The 18782-nt window shown below is 40.1% G+C and overlaps 3 protein-coding genes and 1 pseudogene across 5 annotated transcripts; 2 read left to right on the top strand and 2 right to left on the bottom strand.

The window, feature by feature from the left end:
* Window positions 1-1020: 1020 nt before the first annotated feature.
* Window positions 1021-3103, top strand: LOC131433656 (CLIP domain-containing serine protease B15-like; annotated as a pseudogene).
* A 158-nt stretch (window positions 3104-3261) lies between these two features.
* LOC131433658 (zinc finger and BTB domain-containing protein 18.3-like) lies at window positions 3262-4936 on the bottom strand. The gene is made up of 2 exons (XM_058600165.1): window positions 4805-4936; window positions 3262-4741 (listed from the first exon to the last, which is right to left on the bottom strand). The coding sequence occupies exons 1-2, from the start codon at window positions 4819-4821 to the stop codon at window positions 3748-3750; spliced, it is 1011 nt and encodes a 336-aa protein (XP_058456148.1). The 5' UTR covers window positions 4822-4936; the 3' UTR covers window positions 3262-3747.
* Window positions 4937-5986: 1050 nt separating this feature from the next.
* Window positions 5987-10327, top strand: LOC131433557 (uncharacterized). 2 transcript variants are annotated; one of them, XM_058600115.1, is made up of 6 exons: window positions 5987-6170; window positions 6235-6793; window positions 6856-7027; window positions 7093-7280; window positions 7341-7518; window positions 7567-10327. In XM_058600115.1, the coding sequence occupies exon 6, from the start codon at window positions 8021-8023 to the stop codon at window positions 10325-10327; it is 2307 nt and encodes a 768-aa protein (XP_058456098.1). In that variant the 5' UTR covers window positions 5987-6170; window positions 6235-6793; window positions 6856-7027; window positions 7093-7280; window positions 7341-7518; window positions 7567-8020. The 2 variants fall into 2 exon arrangements, with proteins under 2 accessions (XP_058456098.1, XP_058456099.1); XM_058600116.1 differs by having other exon boundaries at window positions 7567-8712.
* Window positions 8859-17372, bottom strand: LOC131433583 (zinc finger and SCAN domain-containing protein 10-like). Of its 2 annotated transcripts, none has more exons than XM_058600117.1 (6): window positions 16914-17372; window positions 15801-16820; window positions 14139-15711; window positions 10506-10575; window positions 10251-10348; window positions 8859-9088 (listed from the first exon to the last, which is right to left on the bottom strand). In XM_058600117.1, the coding sequence occupies exons 1-3, from the start codon at window positions 17067-17069 to the stop codon at window positions 15004-15006; spliced, it is 1884 nt and encodes a 627-aa protein (XP_058456100.1). In that variant the 5' UTR covers window positions 17070-17372; the 3' UTR covers window positions 8859-9088; window positions 10251-10348; window positions 10506-10575; window positions 14139-15003. The 2 variants fall into 2 exon arrangements, with proteins under 2 accessions (XP_058456100.1, XP_058456101.1); XM_058600118.1 differs by having other exon boundaries at window positions 10251-10344.
* Between the last annotated feature and the right edge of the window lie 1410 nt (window positions 17373-18782).

The following is an 18782-nucleotide window of genomic DNA, read 5'->3' as shown; positions in this document are numbered from 1 at the left end:
CCTAGACGGTATGTTTGGGATCGTTATCTTTTTGGAAGATCCAAAGACGCCCAAAGCTCAGTTTCTGAGCAGATTGCTTCGAATTATCACGCAATACATTCAAATAACCCAACTAACCAAAAGTTTGGATAAAAGAGACTGATTTGGCTTAAGCAACTTTCAATGTTTATCAATAGCATTATAAGCAGCCCATTTTTAAGTAATTATCCACACTTGAAAGTTCGCGCGACGCAACTGAACGAACTTCTAAGCTGCTTCTAGAATACATTATTCAGCTTCTGTGCAGCGAGAAAGTTCACACGGAGCTTGTTCTGTACTTTCAAGTTGCCAAAAGTACCACGCGTACTTTTAAGCAGCGAGAAAGTTCAAGTGTTCTTCGAACTGTCAAAAATTACCACGGGTTTTCTAAAGCAGCTGCAAAGTTCACGGGGAACTTGTTATATACTTTCAAGTTCTCAAAAGTTCCGCGTGTACTTTTAAGCAGCAAGAAAGTGGATATTTTAAGCAATTAGGGAGCTTCTGTTTGCTTGGGAATTGAATCGATCCATGATGCTCAAACCATTACGGATCAACCACCATATTTTACGGATGAAAACAAATTTTGCGCTTGAGTCGAAACGTAAAGGTTTGAATAGAACTTCAGGCGTAACAATTTCTGACAGTTTGATATCTTGCTAATATAATGTCTCTGGTATGAGTGATGGTTAACAATTTGAATTCCGTTTACCTTTACCCGGATGAAGAATAGGAAAGGTTGAGAAAAGACATAAAACATTGATGATTCTCTTTACTGGACATACTGCTGCGTAAGTAAATTGGCAAAGTTCCAATGAAACATCCAACAGTTCTCATTATTATGTTAAGTTTGAATGCAGTTCGGTCAGCAACGTTCTATGTTGAAGTCATGCTCACGAAGTATTCCACTACTTATCACAAGCTAGCGAAAGATTACTCTCTTCCTCTCATTCGTTTCTACACAACTAAAAGATTTATGTACGCAAAGGAAATCCCCAACTGATCGTCACAGCAAACGAGTTCCGCAGTTCGTCCCAGACCTTCACGTTGCATTGATCTGCCATCGGTGTGTTGTTATTCGGTGGACGATAATCGCTATCAGTCGAATTAAAACATGAATCAACTTCAACGAATAGGGACCATCTTGTTGATAGTTTCGGCGGTGGTTATACAGGGTCAAGCGGGCTTTCCTAAGGATTGTGGTCAACGGAAGCGTAAGGTAACCCAGCTGATTGTCGGTGGAAAGGAGTCCCAGGTTGGTAATTGGCCCTGGCATACGGCTATTTTTCATCGTGAAGGTCTGACCTTCGAGTACAAATGTGGTGGAACAATTCTGGATAAAAACACTATTCTGACAGGTGAGTGATCGGTGGTTTTTTATTAATAGAGAAAGGTTCTACGGTTCTTCTGAATCGATTGTTTTTGGTATGGGAAAAAAGCAGTGTTGCCAAATCTACATCCTATGTCTATTTACAGCCGGGCATTGTGTCCGTTTACCCAATGGTATTATCGATAGTGAACGACTGTCGGTACAGGTTGGTCGTAATCGGTTACGTGTAGCTGACGAACGCTCGCAAGAGCACGAAGCGGATCGAATTTTGGTGCATCGAAATTTCCAGAGCGGCGCCGTGGAGCATGATATCGCGCTGATTAAGCTGGCAACCGATATTAAGTTTACGGATTTTATTCAGCCCGTTTGTCTGTGGGATAAGGGCGATGATCGGCTTCTGATTCGCGATCGTGAAGGAACGATCGTTGGCTTTGGAGCAACCGGAACGTTGAGCTTTTCGGAGGTTATGAACGAAGCTCAGCTGCCGGTGGTGGACAATCAGGTCTGCATTGATAGTAATCGAGAAGTGTTTGGCCTAACGTTGACCAGTAATATGTACTGCGCGGGAAGACGGGACGGAATAAACGCTTGCAACGGAGATAGTGGCGGTGGGATGTTCTTTTTGTTTGGTGATCGTTGGTTTGTCAGAGGGATTATATCGTTTTCGCCGACGATCGAGAATACCGGGCGGTGTGATCCTTTCGAGTATGTAGTTTTCACGGATGTCGCACGTTACGTTGATTGGATCGTTCAGCAGTTAAATGCTTCGTTTGTTGAGGCACCAGCTCGATCCGACGTTCATCCAAAATTAAAACTACTTAGCCAAGATATCTGCGGACTGAACCCGTACCCCTTCGATAAGGAAGAAAATAAACCGGTTTTCCTGACCTATCCCTGGGTGGGTTTGATTGAATACACTCAACAAGGAGCACGTGAACGGAAGACCCTGTGCCACGCAATCTTGATCAGTGAACGTTATCTGGTAACGGCTGCTCAATGTGTGTACAATACTAAAAACTACAAACCGGTAGCCATCCGGTTGGGTGACTACGATACCTCCAGAAGTCAGGATTGTGACTCGCTAGACGGTCAGTCGGTTTGTGCTCCGCCGACGCAAACTTTAAACATTGAAACCATAACCGTACATCAGCAGTACAACAAACCCCGGTTCGCCAACGATGTCGCCTTGATCCGACTTCGCCAACCGGCGGATATTCTACAAGATAACGTCAAACCAATCTTCCGCTGTCGAAACCACTGCGCAGTTACAAGCCCCCAACATTCACCCGGGTCGGTTGGAAGGGCAGTTCGAAACAGCCACTGGTGCAACGGTCCGAGGTTACCGTTGTAGAATTTGTGGCCTGCCAACGATTGTACAGTGAAAATTCGATTCCGCTAGAGAAAACCTTCCGGCAGATTTGTGTCGAACGAGATGCGGCAACGGTCGGCTGTGTGTTTGATGTTCCCGCTGCTCCACTGCAGGCTGTCCAGACGGTGGACGGCAGTCCACGGTACGTTCTGCACGGGTTGCTTTCGTTCGGACCCAGCAAATGCCATCTGAACTATCCGGACGTGTACACCAATGTCGGCACCTATCTGGCATGGATTTTGGATAATATTCAGGAATGAATGGACGGAGATCGAACCCGGTGAGATCGATAGAATTTTTATATATACTTTTTATTAAGAGCTACGTATTTTATCGATACGAGATTACACTTGTATATTTTAAGAAACTTAATACTGATTAGAAATAAATACGGCGAAAGTTTATGACTTATTTGAAAGTGAAAATATTAGTATTTGAAGAGTGACCGCGAGGCGAGCGATCGACTGATGCGTGGAATGTTTTGAGCTGTTTGTTATGCGAAAGAGGAGCACGGTTTTTTTGCTCTTAGAAATTGTTAACTTTTTCTATGCAGGTTTACTAAATTTGAAATACTTGTCTGAGAAACAATAGCATATTTCTCTGTTTTCCATCAAATATGCGTTTTCATATCTACCAAGGCATAGAAAGCTCTTTCATAATTTAGTACATTTTTCGCTAATCTTGAACAGAAGAATAATAAAGAAATAAAAAACATTAAAAACTGCCTCACTCGAGGACATTACTAAAACAATAGCATAAAAGCGTTTCGCGCACTGCGCGTCACACATTCCTGATGAACTGATTTTGTTTGATGGCTGCGCTTCTTCAGTCTCTTCCAAATAAAAAAAAATCCAACTTGGCACTCAGCTCGCCTCACGCGGTCCGAAGTTCCGCACTGCCATCGGCAAAATTTCCTCGCAATTAATCCAAATATGGCCACATTCGTGATATCTTGCTCCTATCCCCACTCCCCACCCCCGACATATCGCTCAGTTCTGTGTCCTTATTCCTAACCGGAGTCATGCCGCCGTTCTCACTTGCTTTTCAGTAGCATTGCCTTCTTCGCTTTCCGCTTGCTGTGCATCTTGGCAATGTGCCGATTCAGTGTGTAGCCGCGTAGGAACCGCACCCCGCAGTATTCGCACGCCGTGACCGTCAGTCCGGGAGCCAGCTCGCCGTGCACTTCATACATGTGACGCTTGAGATTGTAGGATTTGGTGAACCGCATCTGGCACGGGTCGCACGCCAGAGAGCATCGTGTGCCGCGATCCCACGCGTGTACGGTGTCCATGTGCTGTTCGTAGTCGTAGTGGGTGCTAAAGCTCTCTTGACACGTGTCACAGTCCGGAGGTGGTTTGTTAGGATCTAGTTTACCCTTACGAAACACTGGTTTTTGAGGGCGTGCCTCCGAACCGGTAGGTTCACTGATCACAGCTGAACTGGCTGCATTAGTCGACCCGGTACCGTTTAGTGAAATCTGGTTGACCTGCACCGAAATCGATAGATTGCTTGTCTGCGAGTAAAGTGAAATCTCTGCTGGCGACTGGAAATTGCTGTTGCTGGCTATAAGACTAGATTGGAGCACTGCCTCTGCAGTAATTTGTGGTTCTTCGTCGCCGTCATCCTCCTCCTGCTGTTCTTCCTTGCAGTCATCTATCACAATGGTTGGTGGTTCTGGTGGATCTTCTTCCTTAATTTCCACCACAGTCTGTTGACGTTCAGCTAGCTGTTGCTGGATAAGCAATCGTCGTTCTTCCTCCAGGCGATCTTTAGTAAGTACGCGTCGTGTCCGAATCATAACATCCTGTCGGAGGCATTCTTCGCGGAACTGGCAGAACAAATCCAACATCTGGAGGCACTTGTCGCAGATTACCGCACAGGAATCCTGAGTTCGCGTCAGTGTCACCGAGGTCAGTACATCGATCATCCGGACAAGTTCGTCTTTCGGGTCGTCGTCCCCGGGTGGGAAGAGTGGATGTATAACCACCCCCTCAGAGGCGCACAGTCTGCAAAAGTACTCCAAGCTACTGCGGGGGAAAAGTTGTGCAGTTATCCGATTCTTACGTTCACTGTAATATGTAATTACTTACAATTCATCGTGCTCCATCGCACAATTCAGGAACGGTTTCTAATTGCGAAGGTTTTACTTGATTTCTTCACCAATTTTAAGGTCGACTTTTTTTCCTTTCCCGTTCGCGAGTTCTTTGTTTACAAGCGAATCGATGTTTTGACAGCTAGTTGCATTTGGTTGGGTTTCCCGCAGGGATGATATATGAACCACAATGTTGCAAGCGTGGTGAGTTTTATGTCTAGTGCAAAGGGCCAGTATCAAACTCAGCATTTCTCACCGACTAATACACATAAGCGATCAAAAATCAACAAAATTGAACGGCCTGCTGAGAGGGAACCCTTCAATTTTGTTGATTTTTGATCGCTTGTTGAACGATATATTGCACGAAATATTCGTTCAATTTGCTGGAACGGTTTGTTGTTGTTTTTTCTCTTGCAAAAATAGTGTGAAAATTAAGTTTTACCTTTACATAGAAAGAAAATTTGTTGTTATTCTACGTGAAGTAGAAGTATTGTGCAGGTATGTATTGTTAGTTTAAACAAATGAGTGGAGAAAACTTCAGAAATTCTGCAGTAAAACTAGTCCAACGGGGCTCCAACTCCTCATGTTAAAAATGGCTCAACAATGGACCTCTGTCTGCCGGGTTTGTTGAACGAAAAAAATAGCATTCGGTTCAACGGTCTGTTTCAAAATCGGCAAACGAAGGACCCGTGTTGGCCTCCCGTTGAACGATTGATTGGACTTTCATTGGACCAATGATACAACGTATTGGACCAATGAAGGACCACCGTTGAACGTTTTTTTTTCTAAGTGGGAATTGAACGGCCTGCTGAGAGGGCAACTATACGTACACTGAAAATAATTTTCTGGTAGATACGTTAACAAAGCTCTTCTCCAAGTTACTATTCTGATGAATAGTAAATTTTACAAAATTTTTCTTCGATTAAACAAAACAATATTTGAAAATACTATGAACACCTTTCGATATGCATAGTCGATTTTAGTATAGTCTACATTTAATCTAAATCCAGTGTCTAATTAAAATAACAAGAATATTTCTGTTAATTCTACTACATAAAACTAGCCTTATTCTAAGTTTTACCATAATTATGGTTAAATTGTAATCATAATAATTACAATTTTAAAATAACAATTCTTGGTTCTTAAGTTTACCACAAGTGTAGTATTTTTAAACATCGTGTTGCAGTGGCAATAACCATAAAACTGTTTCTGCTTTGCAAAAAAATAAAACAATTTTTCATTAGTCGCCGTCTTCGCGTGTGGTTTGAATTTGGTTTTATTCAATCGTGTTTCTCGTGAAATGGATAGTGAGAAAGTTGAAATAATTATTGACGATATCATTGCTGATGAAGGTTTAATCTCAGGTATTAGTATTTCTAAAAAAATTAATAAAAAACATTATCCGAAAGTTAAACGATTTTACACTAGATGCTGACGAAATTCCGGAGCTCCGTGATTGATTCTTGGATGCTAAGCCCCGCTATATATGCTATTCTAGTAGGTGAGTGAATCACGACTGTTATATAATTTCTTTTCAAAGTAAGTTTAATGATGCTGAGAATGATATAACTTTATAGGCCATGGTATCACACTAGAATATTTGAAAATTCTAGACGAAAAGGCACTGAATGACATTTTCTCGGTGTCGAAATGGACAGGGCATAAACACGCTCTTAGCAGAAAACTCATGATTTGGCCTGATAGTGTATTATTCCACGAGTCAACAATTCGCAACGATGAAGAGGTTGAGTCGTGCAGCTCCGCGGTACCTGCATATTTAAAACTGGCAAACTCTGTTTCCGTAACTACTGGTTTATTGGAAGACATTCTTGTAAGGAACGAAAAAGGGAAGATTGTTTGTAAATACTACAAATCGCACCAGTATCTGGATAACGTGAACAGAAGAGCACTGTCTCACACTGTGGTTGATTATTATATAGCGAAATTCGCTAAATTAATTTCTTTACGTTTTCCTCCGGAAATTGCAGTAATGCTACACCGATTTTACTATAGCGATTATGATAATACATTGTGTATATTTCATTTCAGGAAACCTACTATAATCCGAGGGATATTTCGGCCAATAAAAAGCACCCATCCGGCTTGTTGTATGACCGGTTTCATAATCGTAGTAAAAAAGACCTCGGCAAGCGCATTCGAGACAAAGTAGCAGATCATATGAGCAATGTCAAGTCTTCTGCTCTAGAACTACCTGACAAAGGTAACCTTTGATTTCATTATATAATACTTTCTTAGCATTTAATATGAAATGTTCCTTTCTCTCAGAGATTGAAAGATTGTCAACTGTTAAAAACTGGTTACGCAATAACATTGCACCAGAAGAGCGCATTCGCCAACACTGGGCGGAATCGTTTTTGCTACGTTTTCGTAATATTCAGCAGGATAAAAACAGTGACAAACGCACTATATTGAACGATTGGCCAAGAATAACAGATGAAAATGGATACTTGCTGGTAAGTATTCGTACTAGACAAAGTATGAAATGTGAGATGAAAAGGTTTTTTAAAATTCAGATTGACACGGATTTCAATCATTTATACAATACCTCTGAGCGATTGGAGACAGTTTTTGACTGTTGGGAGAAATTCGCTGTTGATTTCATCGATTACGCACGAATAAGTAACATTAAAGATCATTATTCAATCCAGCTGTTAGATACACTATCCGAGTCATACATATTGATTTCACAAGGTAACATTTTTTCTTATTCGATAACAATTATGAAAATTTTATTTTCAGATACTCGTGATTACATATTATGTACCATTTTCCACGCAATCGTTAAGCCCTCAAGAACATCAGCTAGGAAATTGCCAACAATAGTACAAGCACAAAACGACGTCTGTTGTATCATTGACACGTACGAAGAATATCGAGAAGCATTGATTTCACTTCGAAAAGAACACGAATCTGCTAACATACAGTTATCTCCTCGCATCTATGCTATTGGACATACACAGAGTCTGGATTCATTTTACGTGGTGACTCAATTCCTAGAATATAAGTTACCAACTTTCCTACGCTGTTTGGATGTCGTCGTCAAATTGAAATTCGTGTTAGATTTCGAATTTCCTGAGAGCTGCGAACTATTCTTGTGTTTTATATGCCAATTCTTTTACGATATCAACTCAAGCCGAAAATCGAAAAATAGTCAATTGTTGCAATTGTTAGCATTTCTGAAAGCGCGTCAAAAATGAATTGCTTCATTTGTAAAGACACGATATGTTCGTTACCAATATTAATGCATCATGTAACTGTATTCCATGGAACTCCAATTAATTTAAAATACGAATGTACTAACTGCGTTCCGAAAATGGCTTTCCAAGACAAGCATCGTTTCAAACGTCACGTTGTGAATGCTCATTCAATTCTTTTTGAACCACAAATATTGAAAGAAAAACCTATTGAAGACAGTGCCAGTTATATTCATTTAAACAATATACTCGCAGCACCAGATAATTACCAATGCAAAGAACCTCGTAAGTCCGTAGATAACATCATTGACTCGAAAAATGATAATGGTTTGGTTGAAAGTGATATAATCGATATAATAAATAAACTCAGAGAAAGCTTTTTAAATTTTACTCTAACACTTTATAGTAAAAAAAACTTTGCCAGAAAAGACGTAGTTGAACTTCAAAAAAATATATCAGCACAGATTGTTAGACCCATTTGCGACGCGCTTACAAAAGTTAGTTACATTCCGAAAGAAAACATTTATGAAGAACTATTACAGGAAATTTATAACCCTTTTCAATTCGTGGCAACAGAACATAAATTTAATAATGAACTGAAAAATCTTAATCTGATTGAAAATCCGCAGACAATAGAATTTAAGGATAAAAATGAAAATGTAATTTCTAGAGGCTGTCTTATGCCTATAAAATATCAAATTCGAAAGTTTTTCGAAAACGGTAACGTCTTTCATGAATCGATTCATAACATGCAGTTACTAGAACACGATAATAATATCAAAAATTTTGTGAAAGGAAGTCTGTGGTGCGATATCAAACAAGAATTTAAAGATAAGATTGTTGTTCCATACTTTTTATTCTCAGACGAAGCAGAATTGAATGATGCAATCGGCGCCCACTCGGGAACTCATAAAGTGTGTGGATTATACTATACGTTTCCAATCATTCCTGCTCATTTTTTAGCAAAATTATGTAATATTTTTGTGGCTGGATTCATTAAGGCTAAAGACATCAACGAATTTGGTCCATCTTGCGCATTCAAGGAACTGATCGATGTTTTGGTTGATCTGGAAAAGAATGGAATATGTCTTGAGATTAGAGGAGTTACAACAAAAGTTCATTTCGTGCTAGCAGGATTACTCGGTGATAATTTGGGCATCAATACAATTATGGGTTATGCTACATCGTTCAACTCCATGTTTTACTGCAGATTTTGTAGAATAAGTAAAAATCAAGCTCAAATACAGATTCAACTTGATCCCGGTTTAAATAGAAACAAACAAAATTATAACGAAGATGCATTGAAAGCTGTCAATGAGTCCGGGATAAAAGATTATTCTAGTTTTAACCGACTTCAACACTATCATGTGGGTGAGTTTACAATAGTCGATCCAATGCACGATCTGTATTCGCATGGTATTTGCCATTATGATTTAGCTTTAGTTTTAAAATACATGATAGAGACAATGAAAATCTCTCTGCACACTATAAACTATCGAATACAAATGTTCAAATATGGGGAAATAGAAAAACGGAACACATTCAGAAAAATTACTCGGGAGCACATAAAAACATCATCATTCAAAATGACCGCAAGAGAAATGATGCATTTCTTGCATTTTTTTCCATTAATTTTTGGAGATATAATTCCTGAAAATGACAAAGTATGGAAATTTGTATTGTCCCTGATAGAGCTAGCAGATTTGATTTTACTTCCAAGATTTAATGATGAATTATTAATTACTCTACAAAAACAAATAAGTCTCCACCACACGTTATATAAAGAACTATTTAACGAAAAATTAAAACCTAAGTATCATATACTTCTCCATTACGTAAGCACAATAAGAAAAGTTGGACCTCCGCGTTATACTTGGAGTTTCCGTTTTGAAGCTTTTCATCAATCTTTTAAACAATATTGTAGAACCATAACATCAAGACGCAACATTTGTTTGACACTCTGTATAAAAGCTGGCCTAATTTTTTCACAAGATTCAAATAATTCGAGATTCTTCCAACAAGATTTAAACTATAAAAAAGTAGCTACAGTTCATCTTGCAAATATGCCTTATTTTTCGTTATTAGAAATTAATAGTACATTATTATCTTCAAGCTTTCATGCATCGAGCACAGTTTCTTATAAAGGCACCGAATACAAACGAGGATATTTCTTAACTAAATCAGATATTGATATAAGCAACTTAAAATTATTTGAAATTCGATACTTACTCGTAAAAAGACGTTCTGTACGCTGTATGTCAGGTATGGATTGTATCCAATTATTCAACACATTTCGCAGCTTTTGAAGTTATTGGACCTAGTTCTAACTATTCGATGACGATGATTGATCAATGTGATGGACCACCAATCCATATGTATGAAATAGGAGATAAAAAATATATCAGGTTGAAAAAATACTTCTTGTAAATACACTTTGTATATGTAATTTTTGTAATAAATAATGTTAATCAATAATATACTTACACTTGAACACCAACTGTAAACATTTCTCCATCACTGAACGCTGTTGCAGATTTGTTTTACCGGTATCGGACTATTTGACCCATTGATGCATTTGGGCGTTGATATACACAATCAATTCGTTTGTAATATATTAACATTATAATTAAATTTTAAAGTTACAATCTATGATACATTATTAATGTACTGTTTTAATAATATGTATCAATTTAATCAAATTAATAAATATATCATGAACTAAACATAGGTATAAAAATTATAACAATTTGTGACAGTAGAATGTCGAATTCTACGGACTATGCAGCATACCGCGAAAAAACTGTATTATAATTTTTCGAATAAATATTGCAATTGACTAAATACATGCCATAGCGTTTTACTACACATAGTGTTTTCAACCATGATGTATTACCATATACAGTAAATTTTATTTGGATGAATAATTATTTGCAGTAAAGATAACTATATCTATTTTAACTTCGATATGGTATATGTTACTATTATCACCGATAATATTACTAGAACAGTAAAATGGTTAAACATACTATTGAAATTTATTGTTAAAAATACTAGATGTACCTTCAAATAAGCATAGTATATCGTACTATATAAACAGATATTCTACTTGAATATACCAGAGCATAGAAATGGTAAAATATACGATAAATTGATTTCAAATTAATCAAAATGTATGTTCAGCAAGATTTATATGGTGCATTGTTTTTAATTTTACCCTCAAAATGGTACATTCTACTATTATCTTTCTTTCAGTGTACCAAAATCAGTTCAGTATTCTTATTAAAAATTATTATTTATCAATTTTCATGGCAGAATTCAGTCAACGACAATAAATAAAAGAATACACCGATTTTTTTGTTTTGGTACCAGAAATGCTGGAATCATCAAGAGTGTGCTATTAAAAAAAAAGATTTAAATAAATCAACTCGAAGATTCTGGGGCTCAAAATTCCTAGAGAGCCGATTCTTTTTCAAAATTTTTAGATATAATTTCAGATCTTGTATTTCCATGCATTTCAAACACATCTCGCATATAAAAAAACAGTTTCAATTTTCATTGCAAACTGCCGTTTTACCTTTCTCATACAGAAAGGCTTTGTAATTACTGTGAGAACTGACTTTTGAATCGAGGTCCGGAAGGCCTAATTTCATTTGAAATATTTTTTATCAGTATTTTGCTACACTACTACAAATGTTTTGAGTGGCAATTGCAAATAAGAGTCCAGATAAACGTGTTTATATACTGTGGTATAGAAACTAAATATTGTCGCTGCAGCACTAACCTGCAATTCGCTGGACAGTCCAGCGCACTAGCGCAGCGACGATTCCTAGCGACGTCAGTTGAACTGTCATTTGCTATTCATCAACTGATAGAACCATGTTACATCATGTATATTTTGTTGTCTTGATTATGAACCACGTGCTTTAACATAAATGAATAAATTTTCTTGCCTCCACTAATGGAGCACGTACCAAAGGAGTATCACTTTCTGTATGCACTTTAAGTTTATAATGTATGTTTAGGAATCAATGGGTTTGAGACTCAATGTTACGAGGTAGTGAAACTTCGAAGTAGGATAAATGATTACTGTATTGCATGGCAGTCTACATAGCATGGGTGTACAATGAATTTCGCTGGAGGGTTATAATCAGGTGAGAGAGACGTCGCTGCTGATTTTTTTTCTGCAAGCACAATATATTTCACTGAGCGATAGCAACGCTGAAATGGATTATAAAAAACCATTTCTGTTATCGTTTTTACAAAACTTTGTTCGAGAAGCAAATATTTGCTCATTCTTTGTATGGTAACGTAACTTAAAAATATCTGGTCTAGCCATGAGGGAAATAGTCAATAAGAATACCCGAAGCGTCAATTTAGCGTTTTCTAAACAATTAGAGAAAATGGCACAAAACCATTATTTTTTCATCCAAAAAACTACCAAATAGTTTAATCAAATCTGTATCAAATCAAACAGTAACTGTAAAGAGGGTGTAGGTATAAATGAACACAATATATATTTAGGTCACCTCCAAAAAACGTTGCGGCCGGAGCGACTGCTCCCTTCGTTACCCACTCCCTGGGTACAAATCAATTAAAACTGAAGCGAAATCACAAAAAAATAGTGTTTGTGCAAGCAGAAAATGGTTTGAAAAAGTACTATAGTTGATCCAAACAAATATTTCTGAAAAACACTTTCAAACCAGAACTTATAACAACCTTATATTTCAGTTTATCTCAACGTACTCCTTAAGTTAAAGTAAACCAAAAATAAAGGCAATTCATGAGAAAATGAGTATGAAATGACCAAAAATAATTCCAAATTACAGTTTTCTATGAAGATTTGGTATCAACGTGTTCAAAAGAGAAAAAACTCATAACGATGTTTGTCTTTCTCGTGCTCGGACGACGGTTTTGATGTAGTGAGCGACCTTGTATACCGGGTAGGTATAAAGTGTGAAAAATGACTCGTTTAATTCATTCTAGCTTGCACAGTTGACTTTTAGTATCAGTAAATTGATTATTAATGATCTTTTTGATATTTTCTTCTATTGACATTATTGTAATTCGCATCCAGTTAAGTCTCTGGCATTACTCACCAATATTTTTTTCTGGCTTGCATTTTTCTAGGCCATTTATTTGATTCGGAGGTAGAATATTTTTCGTGATTCAGGCGAAGAAATTTCACATTCAATCGAATTTGAATAGGGATGAATTGTAGACTCTTAACAGCAATGAAGTTGATAGTTTATATTTTTCTATTTGCTTATGTTTAGATAATAAAAAATAGCATGTCATCAATATTGATCAATTAAAGAGCACAAAACTGGGGCTGTCCCTTGTCCTTTCTTCGGGAATCTGTGGGATTTCAGAAGTTACTCGGCTTCATTGTACACCTTTTCTATCTGTTTCCATGATAGAAAATTCCCGATGTACGAACACCAACGTTCTCTCGCACAAAAACATGCGTTCGTGCAAGGAACCGGATCCCAGAACAGAACCGGATCGGAAAGGCGAGAATGGAACATCAATATATTGCATTTACACGCTCTTCGAACTTAACTCATGGTTTGAATTGCGGTTACTCAAATTCATAAACTGGAACAATATGTCAAAATTTGAGTAAAATTTTGGTACTCTTGCATTTAATCATACAGTACGAGTAAGCGTTGAGTTTTCAAATATTTGAGTGAGAAAAATACTTCTTGCAGTTCAGTGCGTTTTCATTCTCGGAATATTCTTATCGAATTTAAGAAAAAATTTTGTGATTACAATTATGCTAAGTGAGAAGTCCATCAGAAGGGTATCAAAATCGTTCAATTTTAACTCCAAATCGGTCAAAAAATTAAAAATGACTTTAACTAGGGATTCCATAGGGTTAACATTGAAGAATTTTTTATTATCCTGATTAAAAAATACTCAAATTTCGGAAGCTTTGTTCCTTCACTCAAAACTGAGTAGAGATAGGCGGTAACTCAAGTTTAGACTACGTACATTTTTAATGAAATTGACACGCCAGTCACTCAATTTTGACTTATGTTCAATGAGGATGTAAATTATAACGATTTTAAACTTATACAAATTAAAAAAAGAAAAGTTAGTCATCCAAAATGTACTCACCTGGGATCTTCTTGTGTTGCGTCGCACTAGTTTTACTGGCGACACTGTTTACCAACACTGCCTTCTGCAGATAGTTGGTGCTACCGTTCATAGAATTATGTCAGTTTCTCAGGCCCTTCTGGCAACTCAGTTTTTCATTTTATCTTCTCGCTCTGTTCACAATCATCAGACCAGTCAGTCTCAAATAAACCTGCATTAGAATCGGACCGTTTTTGATCTATCATAAAGTCCGAAGTGTATCGAACAGCAGAAGTGAAATACACTAGCAATAGTCAGTGAATAAAGTGACTCAAACGTTAAAATAGTGTAGTTTTTTTTTTATTGGCAAGAGTCCGCCAAGGTTCATCCAGTTGTGAGTTTTATCAGTGCAGCTGTTTGTTTGTGGCTGTTCGTCTTCTGCTCCTTTGGCTGCTTTGGTGACCGCTGTGGCTGTTTGCAGAACCCGTTAGTTGCATTGCTGTTCGCTACCGGTGTACTGCAGTGCGAATGCAAGTAAGGTCGACCGACAAATAGCTGCCGTCGCTTCGCTGAAATATCCTGGTGAGGATTTAATTAAACACAACGTAGGGTCCCGGCTAGCGCCAACATCTTGTCTTCTGAATAGCGTTTCCTGGGACTTAGATTAAAAAAAAAGGGATCAGTATACTACAAGACCGTCACAACTGTTCAGTATAAAATTGTATGCTATACTTCTCAACAGATAATAAAAGGTATAATTTTCGTATGTTATAAATGTATCAAAAAATTAAAAAAATATAATTAAAACGAAAGGGTTCCTAACAATCTAAACACCCCCACCGATGCAGGTTCGGAGTGTGTTCCTGTGTCATTGCCGTCTGCATTCGGCATTAAATCGAGTTCAATTCTATTTCTTCACAAACTTTGCCTTGGACTCGTCCGCCACCCAGGACTGCTTGTGCACGTTGTACAGATGACCTAGCAGTTGGAAGCGCCTCGGAAATCGCTTATCACACTGATCGCAAGGAAATGGCCGCTCGCCGGTGTGTGTTCTCAGGTGTTCCCCGTAGGCAAATTGACTCCTGAATTGGCGACTGCAAAAGTTGCAGCTGATTAACGGTTTCGGTCGTTCCTTGGCCCGACCCCGACTACGGATGCGATCCTGGTGGGCGAGTAGTAAGTGTTCCTTGAGCTGTTGCAGATTGTTCTGATCGGCCCCGCAAATGTAGCACGCATACGAGCGCCGTTCGAGCAGTTCGATCTGACGACTTTCCTCGTCGTCCTCTGTGTTGTTGGCACCAGGAACGGCAGCAGCCGCGGCTGTGACTGCCACAATGGACGCGGCTGAAGTTGCCGTCGAATTCGGAGTTACCGGCGGTGCTTGAGATGGTGACTGCCGGGGAGGTGTAGGCTCCGTCGGAGCAACGTGCGTTCGCATGTGGAGCACCAGTTTGGACCGATTCAGAAACAATCGTCCACACAACAAACAGTTGAAGTCCATCCGACGGCGCTTGCGAGAGTCCGTAGTGGATTCCGAGCTGCGCCGTCGTACACTCGGAATCCGGTAATCGAAGGCACGATCCTCCGAGTCGTCCGTATCGTCGGAGTTGGGTAGCTGTAAAGGGAAAGGAAATGCATGTGTGAATGAATTACGGTGATTTGTTCCTGCTCCAGAGCAGATTTAGAACGTTTCTTCAGACTCACCTCATTTCGAGCGCGCAGTTGTTGGAACATGCTGAATAGCATCTCCCCGGTTGGCCTATCGCCCGCATCGCTATCGCTGTCCTCGTTTCCTTCGGAATCGTTGCGCAGGAATAAACTTCTCAAATAGGAAACTTCCGGTTTCTCCGTTGAACCGCCGGTTGACTTTAGTAGTTCATCGGTTACCGTCGCCGAACCTGCCGTTACCGTCGAGACTGTGGCCGTGCTGCTACCACCACCGGCTCCGGAGGAAGCAGCTGCCATTGCTGCGGCAGCCGCAGCACGATGCTGCAGTAGAATCGCACGCAACTGTGACGCTAGTGGCGTCTCGGAATGTTCTTCGTTGTGATTTTCGTCGTGCTGATGATGATTGGTCGGCGGCGGCGGTGGTGGTGGCGTGGGATCCGGTTCCTGTTTGTGATTCAGTGTGCTGAGACCTTCCAACGGTGACGGACAGTCGTGATTGGCGCCACCTTCGAGCAGCATACGTTTCAACAGAGAAGACGTTGGTTCCGGATTGGTGGGTCCCTGATGAGTGACCGGAGATTGAATTTCTCGCGGTGAGTAGCCCTGCTGCAGGAGCATCTGCTGCAGAAGCGAAGAGGGAGCAGTTTCACGTTCATCGGCTAGATTATCGTTTTGTTCCGCCTTAGGTTGCGGGTGAGGTGGCCCTGTATTGTCCTGTTCCAGTTCTTGCTCTACTGATGCTGTCGATCCGGCCCGACCCGGTTCGCGACTTTGCAGCAGAATACTTCTCAAGATAGACGAATAACCTCCGGGATCTTCTTGTTTGACGGGTTGCCCAGGTTGTTCCTCGGCGGGCGAGAGGCGTACATCGTTCTCCTGCTCGTCCAGCTGTTCCTGTTTTACTTGAACCAATTTCGTTCGGCTATTGAATGTGTTTCGTTGAGATTTCAGTATTTTATCATTCTGCAGACAACGCTGCCGATAGTGGTAAAACTTGTCTAACGTCTCCAAGCACTTTTCGCACACTTTCGCGGGGTAGTCTTCCTCCAAGGTTATCTGCCGAGTAAAACAAAAACATCAAGCGAAAAGTTAATACGCCATAAGCAAGCAGTCAATGCCATACGGCCGAAGGCCGTTTGAAAAACCTACCCGTATAGAAGTGCACTCCAGTATCATGTCGATCACTTCCCGGCTGGGTTCTCCTTCGGGTGGGAAGAGGGAGCAGGTAAGATCCTCCACCGAGAAGCACAGACGGCAGCGACTTTCAACGTTTGCTTGTTCCATTTTTTTGCCCCTGCAATACATGCAGCGCTTCTGCAGATACTGCTCTCTAGTACAACGATGACAGTTCAAAATCGCAACGAAATCAACATTCCACTAATCCCTATCCGCAGGATCTTCCCGCTGGCACTTTTCGTAGGCACAATTATTTAAAATTACACTATATTTTGGTCAATTTCCGACCAAGAAGTACACTTTTCTTCAACTGCTAAGGTTTTTTTTTCGCTCCCGATTCGACTCCACTCAAAGTTGCTTCCACGAAGACAGATACCTATCTTTCACTCTCGCTCACTCACTCGCTCGCTCTCGGTCTCGCTTTCTCACTTGCCAGTCGCTTCATGTGCAGTTTCGTTCCGAAATTATGAACTCATACGTACACATACACACTAGTCGCCTTCTGCGAGCAGGCAGCACTACGCGAGGTCAATAACAAATAAATGTCAAATGTATTCACCACGGCCCTGAGATGCAAGTGGGTTGTCCCTCACGGTAAGCAAATGATAGATGCGCGGGGGTGACCGAAGAAAAAACCCTGACGAGTGCAAGCACGAACAACACTCACACCTACGTAGACCGCAACCGAGAGAGCGTGCATTATGTAGGTATAATGTGCAAAAAAAAATAATAGAGAAACAAATCAGCTGCACATTTTAATTCATGATTAGTACGAGTATAAACATATATGCGTACGCTAGAGCGATGTCGATTATGGGTGCGCTGCCAGTGTTTGTGGGAACGAGACGATCGGTTGCAAACTGACCGGCGGGAGCGAGATGGACCAACAACGACGGCAGCAACCAGGTCGACGACCTCACGGTTTATACAGCGTGTGAGGTTGTGCTTTCTCTTCTACGGCTCTACGGGTTGCGCTGCGCTCTTACTACCAGCCAATACATGCCGTGATGAATGGCACTGGAAAGAGATAGGACGAATGGGTTGTGCTACTCAAATCGAGTAGCGAGTAATGATTAGTTTCAGGATGTTTCGTTGATTAACGAACGATGATATGTGATTTGATGAGATCATCACCGGGTGCAGGATAGTACATTTTCGCTGTGTTGTGATGATGATCGATCCATCGAATTGACATGGCAAGTAATGAAAGTCATACCTACCGGTACCCCGTTGTCTCTCAACCTTGTACTGTACATACTCATGTCATGCGAGTCGAGTCAAGCTTTGTATAGTATAGTTACCGATGGACCATGATATCTTTAGCGCTGACGAAGGCCATTTGTGAATGGTGGCACTGGCGCATATTTAATCTCCTCCATGTAATGAAATTGCCGCTTGTTTACCGTCCCTGGCTTTGCACGCGGAGCATGCATGGTAAAGTTAGGTACTGTTTTGCTTATGGTTTGCGCTGCTGCGCGTGTATTTGAATGAATAATGTGTGGAATGACTGCAGCGAACCTTCCACACTACAGTTGATCATCGTCCTTGGAGTAGTAGGTCGCAAAAACTTTTTATCTTCTAGAGCGATGATTCTCTGTTTGCTTGGTGCGAAACTTTGAAATTTATACCGTTTTCGTTTTTGAACCTAGACGTGGGCTACTCTGACTCCGAGTAAAACGAACACGTGGTACGCGCCCTAAACAACAACTCATGAAAAAAAGAAAAAATAAACAAACTCGGCTGGATGCGTGGTGCGACCCGAGAAAATTTTCAGAGCAAAACTACGCGATTGGAGTCCGATCTAGAGCGACCTCAGGTTGATAAAACAAACATATCAAACGT

The sequence above is a fragment of the Malaya genurostris genome, chromosome 1, assembly GCF_030247185.1.
Source record: "Malaya genurostris strain Urasoe2022 chromosome 1, Malgen_1.1, whole genome shotgun sequence".
Lineage (NCBI taxonomy): Eukaryota > Metazoa > Arthropoda > Insecta > Diptera > Culicidae > Malaya > Malaya genurostris.
Note: the sequence above shows the minus strand (reverse complement) of the source record. Positions and strands in the feature narration are given on the sequence as shown.

What these genes read in the sequence shown, in the direction of transcription:
- LOC131433557 (XM_058600115.1), top strand. Translation starts at nt 8,021, where the DNA reads ATGAATTGCTTCATTTGTAAAGACACGATATGTTCGTTACCAATATTA.
- LOC131433583 (XM_058600117.1), bottom strand. Translation starts at nt 17,069, where the DNA reads ATGTATTGCAGGGGCAAAAAAATGGAACAAGCAAACGTTGAAAGTCGC. An exon ending in TGGAGTGCACTTCTATACGG is followed by an intron (nt 16,821 to 16,913) that starts GTAGGTTTTTCA and finishes TTTACTCGGCAG; the next exon opens with ATAACCTTGGAGGAAGACTA. An exon ending in AACTGCGCGCTCGAAATGAG is followed by an intron (nt 15,712 to 15,800) that starts GTGAGTCTGAAG and finishes TTCCCTTTACAG; the next exon opens with CTACCCAACTCCGACGATAC.